Raw genomic sequence first — 11,865 nt, 5'->3', positions numbered from 1 at the left:
TCCCGCCTCCCCCGCCCTCCCCGCGGGCTGGGGGGAAACGGGAGGGAGTGCGCGTTCGCTTCCCGCCCAGCCTGGGTTGGAGGCGGGGCTTGCCAGGGGTTGCGCTGGCGCGAGGCGGGGCCAGGTGACCGACAGGCGGCTCAGGCGGTGCGGGGCCTTTCGCTCCCCCGGCGCGTCCTCTCGCGAGCTTGGCGTGGCGAGGCCTGCACCGCCTTCCGCAGCCGCTAGCTTTGCCCCTCCGGCGGAAGTGCCGGCGCTTCCTCGCGCGCCTCGGCAGCGTGCGTGCTTGTGAGTTTAGAGCCGGAGCCCTGGATTAAAGCTGGCTTCTCGCTGGCTACATATCTGTGACCTTGGGCTCGCTACGCGCCATTTCTGAGCCTGAGACTCGTTTGCCTTTGTAAAAGGGGGATAGAATTTCCAACCTTCCAGTTGTCTTAAATTATTACGTAAAGCACTTTGTACTGTCCTCAGCACTTCGCAAGTGCTCAATAAATAATGCCATTATTTAAAATATAGGACACTTTGCTTCAGTAGAAGCAGTGTGGAAAGTGGAGAAGGCTGGAGCTTTGGGGCGAGATTACGCTTGACATAGACCAAATCACTTGACCAATTTAACCTTTCTAACTTGTAAAATTAGAATAGTTTATCCCACCTCAATGTAATACCAGAATAACTAAATGAGGTGGTGTATGTGGAAGAGCTTGTAACAATACCTGGAACGTGGAGAAGCTCAATAAATATTGGTTCCCTTCTCACTAACCCAGTTTACCTAGAACCACGAGTTTGTTTTTTTTTTCTTTATGTATTCATTTTTTGAAAGGATAATTCATTAACTGACTCAGGTGCTATACAGTGAAAAGTCTTCCCATCTCTCCTCTGGCTGCCTAGTTTCCCTCCCCAGAGACAATATAATCAGTCTCTTAAATGTCCTTTGGAGGTATTTTACACACAAAAAGCAAATAGTGTACTGTACATACAATTCTGCTCTTAATGTATTTTGAAAATCATTCCGTAAGAGTACAAAAGGAGCTTCCTCAGAACTATTTTTATGGTTCATACCATTTATATATATATATATATATATATATATATATATATATTTTTTTTTTTTAGAGAGAGGAAAGCAGAGAGAGAAACATCAGATCAGCTGCCTCCTGCACACCCCCCACCAGGGATCAAGCCTGCAACCTGGGCAGGTGCCCTGACTGGGAATCAAACAGGAATCTCTCAGTCCATGGGACAATGCTCAGTCCACTGAGCCACACTGGCCAGGCTTGGCTCACACCATTTTATTTTTTTTTTATTTTTTATTTTTTTTAATCCTCACCCGAGGATATTTTTCCATTTTTTTTGTACAGATAGAATGGGAGGGAGAGAGAGTGAGAAACATCGATGTGAAGGGACACATCGAGCGGCCGCCACCCGCACGACCAACCAGGGCCAGGGACAAACTGCAACCGAAGTACGTGCCCTTAGCGGGAACCGAACCCGGGTCTCTCCGGACCGCAGGCCAACGCTCTAACCGCTGAGCCAAACTGGCTAGGGTGCTCTCACACCATTTTAAACACAGAAATTTATTTAATCACTGCCCTAGTGAAGGACACTGAGATAAGTTCAACCCTTTTGTTATGACTGTTGCAGTAACTTTGTCTATACATATATGTAGAATCTATTCCTAGAAGTACTCAAAGGGTGTGGGCAAATGCCGTTTTGATAGCTATTGCTCAATTCTCTATCTCCTCATCAACAGTTATCAAACTTTATAATCTTTGTCAATCTGACAGCTGAAAAATGGTATCTTGGATAGTGTAAATTGAAGTTATTTTAAGTGGAGAGAGCTTTATTTCATATGTTTAAGAGACACTAATATTTTACTTTCTGTGTTTATATCTTTTGACCATTTTTCCTATTTTATCATAGGAGCTCACAATGTAATAGGGAAATCAACTCTTTGTCAAATGAGTTGCAAATTTTTTTTCCCTAGTTGGTTGACTTTTGACTTTGCCTAGTGTTTTTTTGCATGCAAAAACATTAGATATTTATGGGGTCAAATTTCTCCATTCTTTATTTTTCTTTGAATATGGATTTTGTGCTGTAGTTTGAAAGGCCTTCCTCACACTGAGGTTTTTCTTTTTAAAGAAACAATCAAAACACCTCCCATGGTTTATTCTGTTACTTTTAGGGATTATTTTTGTATTGTAATTTTTTTTTTTTTTTTTTTGGTACGTGCCCCTAGCTGAACCCGGGACTTTCTGGTCTGCAGGCCCATGCTCCAACCGCTGAGCCAAACTGGCCAGGGCTGTATTGTAATCTTTGATCCATTTGGAATTTAGTAAAGTATGAAGATCATAATATTCTTAAGAACTAGCATTAACCTTGGTTGTCATATAATCTGCTCAGCCTACTGGGAAAAGCCTGTCTCTAAAATCTGTTCCCCTCCGGCCGGTGTTGCTCAGTGGTTGAACGTTGACCCATGCACCAAGAGGTCACCAGTTCGATTCTCAGTCAGGACACATGCCCAGGTTGTGGGCCAGATTCCCAGGGCGGGGCATGCAGAAGGCAGCCAATCGATATTCTCTCTCATCGATATTCTCTCTCATCGATGTTTCTATCTTTCGCTCCCTGTCCCTCCCTCCCTCTCTCTCTCTCAAATCAATAAAGAAAAATAAAATAAAATAAAACAAAATAAATAAAATCTGGTCCTCCTCTGGAGTTCCCCAACTCCAGGAGTGGCACCTCTAACCAGCAAAGTGCCAAAATTCAACCTTCAACCACCACATTCTGTCTATCCTTTTGATTTTTCCTTCTAAATATTCATGAATCTATTCATTTCACTCTACTTCCACTTAGTAAGCTAGTTCAGGCCTCATCATACTGTTCACATAATCAGGGCTTTAAAACATTTAAAAAAATGTTTTTGGAGAGAGAGATAGAAACATCGATGTGAGAGGAAAACATTGGTTGGCAGCCTCCTGCACACCCTCTACTGGGGATTGAGCCTGAAACCGGGCATGTACCCTGACCTGGACTCGAACCAGCACCTCAGTCCATACATAGGAGGACACTCAATCCACTGAGCCACACCAGCGGGCTATAGCAGGGCTTTTAGGTGTGCTCTTCCCTCTGTCTGGAATATGGCTGGCTCCTTATTCAGTTCTCAGACCTTCCTTGCCCACCTTATCCCAACTACCCCCCAACCCCAAGCACACTATATCACTCAAAATTTTTTCCATAGCACTTTCACACTTAAAAAAGTTTTTTTTTAATCCTCACCTGAGGATATTTTTCTATTTATCTTCAGATAGAGTGGGAGGGAGAGAAAGGGACACAGAGAGAAACATTGATGTGAGAGGGCCATATCCACTGGTTGCCTCCCGCACGACCCCAACCAGGGCCAGGGACAACCGCAACCAAGGTACATGCCCTTGACCAGAATCGAACCCATGACTCACTGGTCCGCAGGCCGATGCTCAACTGCTGAGCCAAACCAGCCAGGGCACTTATTATACTCTTATTACCTTATTTGTTCGCTTGTTCACTGTCTTTCTCCTCCACTAGAATATAAGTTCCCTGGTATCAGGGGCCATGTTTTTTTGTCTCCTGCTTTATCCCTAGCACCTGAAACAGGGCTTTTTCACACAATGGGTGTTCAAAATATTTACTGAATGAATACAAGAATGATCTGGACTACTTCAATGGCCTCCTGATTCTCCCCCTTTTTTTCTTGCCTCCCTGAGACACAGACCCAGGGAAATTTGAACTCTTCTGATTGACATGTTAATTATCATTGAATAAAATCAAAGAATCCTGAGAAAAGAGAGAGCTCAAAGCCAACTGTGGGGCCAAAAAAATTGTTACTGACTGATATGGTGACCAGACAGGATAGGGGACCTGGTGTCTGGTGGAGCTCTGCTGTTTGCTGTGACCTTAAGCAACTCACCTCACCTCTCTCAGCGTCTTCCTCTTCTGTAAAGTGGTGCTATTAAAATTTCAACGATATGCCCTAGCCAGTTTGGCTCAGTGGTTAGAGCATCAGCCTGCAGACCTGAGAGTCCTGGGTTTGGTTCCCGCTAACGGCATGTACCTTGATTGCAGTTTGTCCCTGGCCCCTGTTGGGGTCGTGTGGATGACAACCAGTCGATGTGTCTCTCTCACATCGATGTTTCTCCCTCTCTCTTCCTCCCTCTCTCCCGCTCTATATGAAGATAAATGCAAAAATGTTCTCGGGTGAGAATAAAACAAACAAACAAACAAAAAATCTCAGTGATACAGGGAAGTTGTAAAAATTGAATTAAGATGCATGTCAAAATGCTTGTACACGGCAGAGGGTTAGGGACATAGGGAGAACTTTCTTCCCTTTCAGGGGTGCCAGTCTCTCCTTCCCACTTACCTTCCCAGGAGTTTCCTGCCTTCAAATGAAGGCAGATGCTATACCAGGACTGGGTTTCTCTTTTCTACCATCTCCAGCTGCTCTGGCTGGGACCAGTGTCCTACTCAGGGCATGGCACCTGCCAATAACCATGTGGATGGTGGGTACTGCTGAGAGCTTCTAGGCACAAGGACTGGGACATCTGGCACACGCAGGTTGATGCAAGAACTTTTTTCTTCTGGGCCTCAGTCTTTCCTTGAGGAAAGCAGGCTTAAATGATCTCATCTCCCAAGACACAAGACAGTCATCAATATTACAGCAGTGGCTGTAGATTGTCACAGGGTAGGTAGGTGTTCCCAGAAGACACCACAGAGAGCCAGAGTCACGAAGCCTTAGGGTTAGGACGCAGTGCCGGTTTGTCTTCTTTTAGTCTCCTGGAGCCAAAGGTTCCTCCTTTAACCATTAAAGTGATATTGTTTAGTTAGTGGGCCCGAAGAGCTGTCCCAACTTTACAGAGAGATTATTCAGCCTGAAAATGAAAAATAACCTCCTGTACTTGCAAAGTATGGGAGAAACGATCCATTTTAAGTCAGATTCTCTTTTTGTTTTTTTCTTTTTAAGAGAGAAACATCGATGTGAAAGAGACACATCAACTGGTTGCCACCTACAGGACCCCAGCCGGGGCCAGGGACGAACTACAACAGAGGTACGTGCCCTTGACTGGAACCGAACCTGAGACTCTGGTGTGTGGGCCGATGCTCTAACTGCTGAGCCAAACTGGCCAGGGCAGTTAGATTCTCTTTTGACATTTGACATTGTCTTGTCTCAGTCTCCTTTCCTCTACTGGCCTCTTAAATGTCGGTAATCCCTATGTTGGTCTTCAAAATTTTAGGAAGCCCTGGCCAGTGTGGCTCAGCTGGTTGTGTGTTGTACTGAGCATCAAAGGGTTGCAGGTTTGATTCCTGGTCAGGGCACATGCCCAGGTTGCGAGTTCGATCCCTGTTTGTGGTGAGTGGCATGCAGGAGGCAACTGATCAATGTTTCTTTCTGTCTCTCTCCCTCCTTCTCCCTTCCTCTCTCTCTAGAATAAAAACATATTTTTAAAAAATTTACAAAGATTTTACTTATCTAAAGTTCAGAAGCATGGGCATTTCTGATTTTATCCTTATTCAGTGCTTCCCTTCTCCAAATTCTCCCCCAACCTGCTGCCAGAGATTTTTCTAAAGTACAGTTTGACCTTCTGGCTCAGAATCTTTTGTTTTTACTGCCAATGGGATATAGTCCACATTCCTTAGCTGGGAATCACAAACAGCCACAATTCACTTTTTCAGCTTCAAATCAACTGACTTGATTTCAATATAAATTGGATCATGGAATATGTAGCAGTTATGATTAGGTTCCGAGAAAGCCCAAACACGAGGGGGTTAAATAACATAGAAGCTTATTACTTCTTTTTTTAAAGTTGATTTTTAGAGAGAAAGCGGAAGGGAGAGAGGAACATCAATTTGTTGTTCCACTTATTTATGAATTCATTGGTTGATATTTTTTTAGAAAATACTTTTTGTATTAATTTTTTAGAGAGACAGAAACATCGATGTGAGAGAGAAACATCAATCGGCTGCCTTCTCCCCCCCCCTCCCCCCTGGGATCAAGCCTGCAACCTGGGCATGTGTTCTGACTGGGAATTGAACTGGGACCTCAGTCCATGGGATGACGCTCAATCCACTGAGCCACAACCAATCCACTGAGGTGTGCCATTGGTTGATTCTTTTTTTTTTTTTTATCCTCACCTGAGGATATTTTTCCATTTTTTGTACAGATAGAGTGGGAGGGAGAGAGAGGAAGGGAGAGAGAGAGAAACATCGACGTGAAGGGACACATCGAGTAGCTGCCACCCGCACGACCAACCAGGGCCGGGGACAAACTGCAACCGAAGTACGTGCCCTTAGCGGGAACCGAACCCAGGTCTCTCCGGACTGCAGGCCAACACTCTAACCGCTGAGCCAAACCGGCCAGGGCCATTGGTTGATTCTTGTATGTGCTCTGACCAAGGATCAAACCTGCAATTATGGTGTGTCAGGATGATGCTCTATCAAACTGAACTACCTTGCCAGGGCCTAGAAACTTGTTTCTTTCTTTTTTTTGGTTAATCCTCACCTGAGGATATTTTCCCATTGATTTTTAGTGGAAGGGAGGGAGGGAGAGAGAGAAAGAAATATCGATGTGAGAGAGATACATAGATTGGTTGCCTCCTGCATGACCCTGACTGGGGCTGGGGATCACACCTATTACCCAAGCATGTGCCCTCGACTGGGAATAGAATCCATGACTCTTTGGTCCATAGGCTGATGCTCTAACCACTGAGCAAAACCAATCAGGGAGAAGCTTATTTCTTTTTTTAAAAATAATTTTTGTATTGATTTTTTAGAGAGAGGAAGGGAGAGAAAGATAGAAACATTGATGTGAGAAACACTGATCAGCTGTCTCCTGCACGCCCCCTACTGGGGATTGAGCCTACAACCCAGGCATATACCCTAACTGGGACCCAAACCGGGACCTCTCAGTCCATGGGAAGACACTCAATCCACTGAGCCATACTGGCCAGGCAGAAGCTTATTTCTCAGGTAAAACTTATTTCTCAAGTCCTGAGGTGGGCAGTCAGGGTTTCTGGGTGTCATGGACCCAGGCTACTGTGATCTCATTGCTGTTCCATTCTAAACATGGTCAAAGACGGCTGTGCAAATTCCAGGAATCATGTCTGTATTTCAGCCAGGAGGAAGGTGGAAGGGGAAGAAAAAGTTCAGGATAGATGTCAGCTATATTTTAAAGAGGTTCCTAGGAAACTGACACCCACCCCCTCTGCTTACATCACAAGGGACAGCCCTTGTCTGCTGCAGGGGAAGCAGGGGAGCAGTGTTTATTCCAGCCTGCCATGTGCCCACCTAAAAGTCATCAGTTTTAAATCTTAGGAAGATCTATAACTTTGCTTAATCGGGTCCCTTACTCTGTAATGCTTGTCTCCCTTTCCTGTTTGAGGAAACAATAATCACCCAACCCAGCCCAGCTGGTGTGCCTCAGTGGATTGAGCATCGTCCCATGGACTGAAAGGTTCCAGTTCGATTCCTGGCCAGGGCACATGCCCGGGATCTCCAGTGGGGGGGCATGCAGGAGGCAGCTGATTGATGTTTCTCTCACATCAATGTTTCTATCTCTCTCCTTTAAAAAAAAAAAAGCCCAACCCAAATGTCATCTTTAGGCTCTCTTGGGCCTCCAACTACATGTGCTTTGCTTGGTGCACCTTTTCCTGCCAGGCCTTCAAAGTTTGCTGTGCCCTGGCCAGTGTAGCTCAGTTGGCTGGGCATCGTCCAGTGCACCAAAGGGTCGCTGGTTCAATTTCCAGTCAGGACTTCTTTCGGGAAGCCTTCCTTAAACCCCAGGCAGTGCTGCTGTGTCCCCACTGCTGTGAACACCTCTGTATCTGTCCGTCTATTGTAAAGGTCTGTACCCTGCTGTAGGCTTAGGGCCAGCCCCACATCTCTCATGGGCATCCACAGACTCAGGCACACACACTAGCACCCAGTGAGTCCTCCTTGAACGAGGCTCTTGAGCTAAGTAAGGGACAGAGGGCCAGGTGATAAGGGAGACATCCAAAGTCTCTAGTTCTCTGCTTTGGGTGAGTGGATCATGAAGCAAACACCCAAAAGCGACATAACGTCAAACTCTTCTCTTGGAATAAAGCTACTCATTTTTCAGGGCCCACTTTCAAGCTTCACCTCAGGAAGGCACCCTGACCCAGGCCTGGGACAAGACCTTAGTTATGCTCTCCTAGCACCTCACATGCGTCTTCTGTAGCACGCTGGTCACTATGGTAACCACTGCAGGACTACTGGTTTAATGCAGGCTTTCTCAACTGCACGGTGGCATTTTGGACTGGATAATGCTTTGTTGAGGGAGGCTGTTCTGTGCACTGCAGTGTGTTTCAGCAGCATCACTGACCTCCACTCACCAGCTATAGGTAGCACCCTCTCAATTATGACAAGTGTCTTTAGATAGACACTTATCAAATGTCCCTGGGGGGAAAATGACCTCAGGGTGAGAACCCCTGTTGTAACACCCATCTCCCCGGTTAGAGTGGACATTCTGGGAGGGTGGTCCAGCTCCGAGACCACATTTCCTCAGTTCCTCAGCCTTGCATTCACTCCCCCAGCCCTAGACCGAGCTGCACACCACCTGAGAATGAGTCCACCTTCCTTTTTAGAAGATTCTCCTCTGTGGGCTAGGACAGCTTGAGGGCAGAGACTGTATCTCGCTGGCTTTTGAACCTGCCAGGCCCACCCCGGCTGGCCTTCAGGTGCCAGGAAACGGTGCCGGGCACAAATGGAGGATGGACGGGGCTTCTCAGTGCTGCGAGGCAGCAGGTGCACGACGCCATCCTTCTCAACAGGGATGCTTTCTACTGGTTTGTTTGTTTCTGAGAAGTTCAGACTTTATTGGCTACCCTGAGGCTGGTCTTGGGGAAAGCCTCGGCTGGTCCACAGCTCTCCTGGTGGGAAGTGACAGCGAGGAGAGGAGCAGCCTAGGGAAGGTCGAGGGCCCAGACTGAGGGGCCAAACGCAGTCCTGTTGACCCACCTCTTCGCTCCGGCTCCTTTGGGATATCATATGGTGAGAATCTGTTTTGAGGACAGGAAGGGCTGCATGGAGGTTTCCAAGGCACTCTGGTAGTCCTCCAGGGGGACCTCAGAGCAGGCAGGAGCCGTGAGCTGGCCTCGGTGGATGAGGTCGCACAGAGTGAGGATCAGCTCCTTGAACTGGCCTGTGGGGGGGGAGGGGACATCAGAGGGGTGCAGCAGCAGCAGCAGGGCTGGGGAGACAGCTGGTAGGAGCTGGGGCTGAGCTCCAGGAAAGCCTGGAGAGCCCAGGGCTTGGCCACAGAGAGGGTGGCTGTGGAGGCTGCCTGGTCCCCACCTGTTTTCAGGACAGTGACAGCCATGGTGGGGATGGAGGAACATGGGGAGTGGCCCCAGGAACTGAGGGCAGGCTGAGTGGTGGCTCGGACCCACAGAACCTGACTGGGGTGTAACCTGGAGTCTGAATGGAGGGAGGGGCAGGATTACTTCTGGGCAGGGAAGCCAGAAGAGGCACGGGGAGGGAGGCGGGTGTGCCAGCCACACTTACTAATGTGGAACAGATGAGTTTTGCTCAGGAAAAGGGGCTCTCTCTGAGAAGCAGCACTCCCTTAGAACCCCATGAGTTGAGGCCGCTGACATCCCCTTCCACCAAGGACCCACCACGGTACAGGAAGATGAGTGAAGGCCTTGGCTGAGAAGTGTTTTTCAGACATCAGTTCATTCAACATTCACATCTGATCCTTTGCCCTGCCTAAAACACTTCATTGGCTCCCTAACTGCCTTTAAGATAGAGTCTAAACTCCTCAAAAGATTTATAAGGCCTTTTATAATGTGGTTACAACAAATGGATCCAGCTTCCCACTCTCTGATGGGCTTTTGCACATGCTAGTTTTTCTATCTGAAACACTCCATTCATGCCACCACTCTCCTCTGCTTCACCTGGATAGCTCCTTGTCATTTCTCAGTTTCAGCTTGGGGATCACTCTCTGGGGAGCCAGTCCTCCAGGACAGGAAGAAGAGTGTCCTGGCTTGGGTTCTGGAGTCACGTCCTCTCTGCACCTCTCCCTAGGTGGGGTGGCTTTGGGCAAGCTACTCAACCACTCTGAACCACAGTTTCCTCTTCTGTCAAACAGGGCTAACAATAGTTTAAACTATTATGACATTTCAACTGAGGCAGAGGTTAAGTAACTTGTCCAGGTCCCAAGTGAGGCTAGGCAGAACCTATAACCAGAAGTGGCACAGCCCAGGCAGGCTGGCTGCAGGACTGGTTTTCTTTACCTGGTTGTCTTCCGTGGCAGTCGTCCCCACTGCCAGCTCCTCAAGGACGGGGCAGTGTGTGCCTTGTCCAATGTTATGACCCAAGAATGAGCCCACGTTAGTCCAATAGTTCTTTGCTAGCTGTAGCTGTGGTTAGAGGCTGCTTTCCTTTACGCTGTTGCAGGGTTGGGGTCTAATCACCTCTCCAGGGCTCAGAGAGGCTGGTCAGTTCTGCTGCAGGTACTCCCTCTCATGTGACCCCTGGCAATGGGGCCACCATGCACTCACCTGGACTGTGGTCCTTCTTCCACTGGGACAACCAAAAGCCACGAAGTTTGAGATCCTTAAAAATGAGCTGGCTCTGTGGACACAGGAAGGATATACTGGGCTCTGAGAGCAAGCACTTTAGACATTACTTAAGCACTTTAGACATTCTTCCCCCAGGGGCAGGGAGACATCTCCAGGCCTGCCTCCCCCACCAGCTTACCACAGAAGCTATGATGGGCTGCTTGGCCATCCCCCCATAGGTCACCATGGTTCCTCCAGGCCTGAGGAGTCAGAAAGAACAATGGGTGCAGGCAGACTCGGAGCCCGTCTGGAACCTGCCATAGTGCTTCTATTCCACCCGAAAGCCTAAGCCTTGCCTTCAGAATCCCTGGGAAGGGTCCAAGGTACGGATTCCTGTGCCCTACCCCAGACCTAATGAACCAGGAGGCGAGGGTCTATGTTAAAACAACAACAACAATCCCCCCTCTAGATGACCTGGATGCTTAGGCAGGATGGGAACCCACTGATCTAACCACCCAGCCAGGCTCTGATGGGTGCTGCAAAGACGCGTGCTCTCCTGAGGAAATCCAAAGACCCGAGTTCAGGCTGGCTCTGCGCCATGTACAGGTTTGCCACTGTGGGCACGGCACCGACACTGGTCCAATCACTCCTTCCCCCTACAACAGGTGACATGGGATTGCAGTTGCCTTGGAGGTGGCTAGGAGCTGGGCTGAAGAGGCGTGCTCACAATAACTCAGGTCAAGCCTGGCTCTGCCACTCCCTAGACCTTGGGTAGGTGGTTCCTCTCTCTGGGCCTTGTAGAAATGGGGATGGGCACAGTAGCCCTGGCCTAGGTGGCTGTGTTGGGGGGGTACCTCAAGCTCTCTGCACAGAGTTCAGTGCATGGTAAACTCTCATTGTTTTCACAGCTCTTTGATCACATCTTCCCATCCAGTCTGTGAGTTCTAGCCATCTCTATACCCCGACTGATTGGGCTGGGGGTTAAACCTGAAACCCAGTATGTGCCCTTGACCGGGAATCGAACCCTTGACCCTTTGGTCTATGGGCTGACACTCTAAGTACTGAGCTACACCAGCCAGGACTTGTTAACTAATGTTGTTTAGGGGATTCCTGCTTTAGCTGGGAAGTGTCCTTTCAGGCTGACTTCGGTTGAGTTTCCAGTAAAGGACAAGGCTGGGAGGACGCGCACTGTTAACGGTGCTTATCCCCCTCAGTGTGGGACGACAGGTAACTTTCGTACTTTAATTTTTCCTGTGTACTTTTATACGCTTTCAAAATGTTTGTAATAAGTATCATGTTACCTCTAAAATTAGAATCTATT

The 11,865-nt window shown here is 48.0% G+C and overlaps 1 protein-coding gene across 6 annotated transcripts in view; it reads right to left on the bottom strand.

Moving 5' to 3' along the window:
• Nucleotides 1–4,232: 4,232 nt before the first annotated feature.
• The window catches only part of MECR (mitochondrial trans-2-enoyl-CoA reductase), a 37,580-nt gene continuing 29,947 nt past the window's right edge, over nt 4,233–11,865 (bottom strand). The window contains exons 8-11 of one of the 6 annotated variants that reach the window (XM_036256309.1): nt 10,744–10,804; nt 10,545–10,617; nt 9,001–9,184; nt 4,233–4,898 (exon numbers count right to left, since the gene is read on the bottom strand). In XM_036256309.1, the coding sequence (XP_036112202.1) occupies nt 9,027–9,184; nt 10,545–10,617; nt 10,744–10,804 (292 nt within the window). In that variant the 3' untranslated portion in view covers nt 4,233–4,898; nt 9,001–9,026. Of the gene's footprint in view, nt 4,899–7,950; nt 9,185–9,546; nt 9,691–10,544; nt 10,618–10,743; nt 10,805–11,865 lie in introns of those variants that run through there. The other 5 variants (XM_036256310.1, XM_036256308.1, XM_036256313.1 and 2 more) reach the window with 5 other exon arrangements.

This window comes from Molossus molossus, unplaced genomic scaffold (genome assembly GCF_014108415.1).
Source record: "Molossus molossus isolate mMolMol1 unplaced genomic scaffold, mMolMol1.p scaffold_m16_p_12, whole genome shotgun sequence".
NCBI classification, from domain to species: Eukaryota; Metazoa; Chordata; class Mammalia; order Chiroptera; family Molossidae; genus Molossus; species Molossus molossus.
The sequence above is the reverse complement of the archived record's forward strand: the minus strand, read 5'-3'. Positions and strand labels throughout refer to the sequence as shown.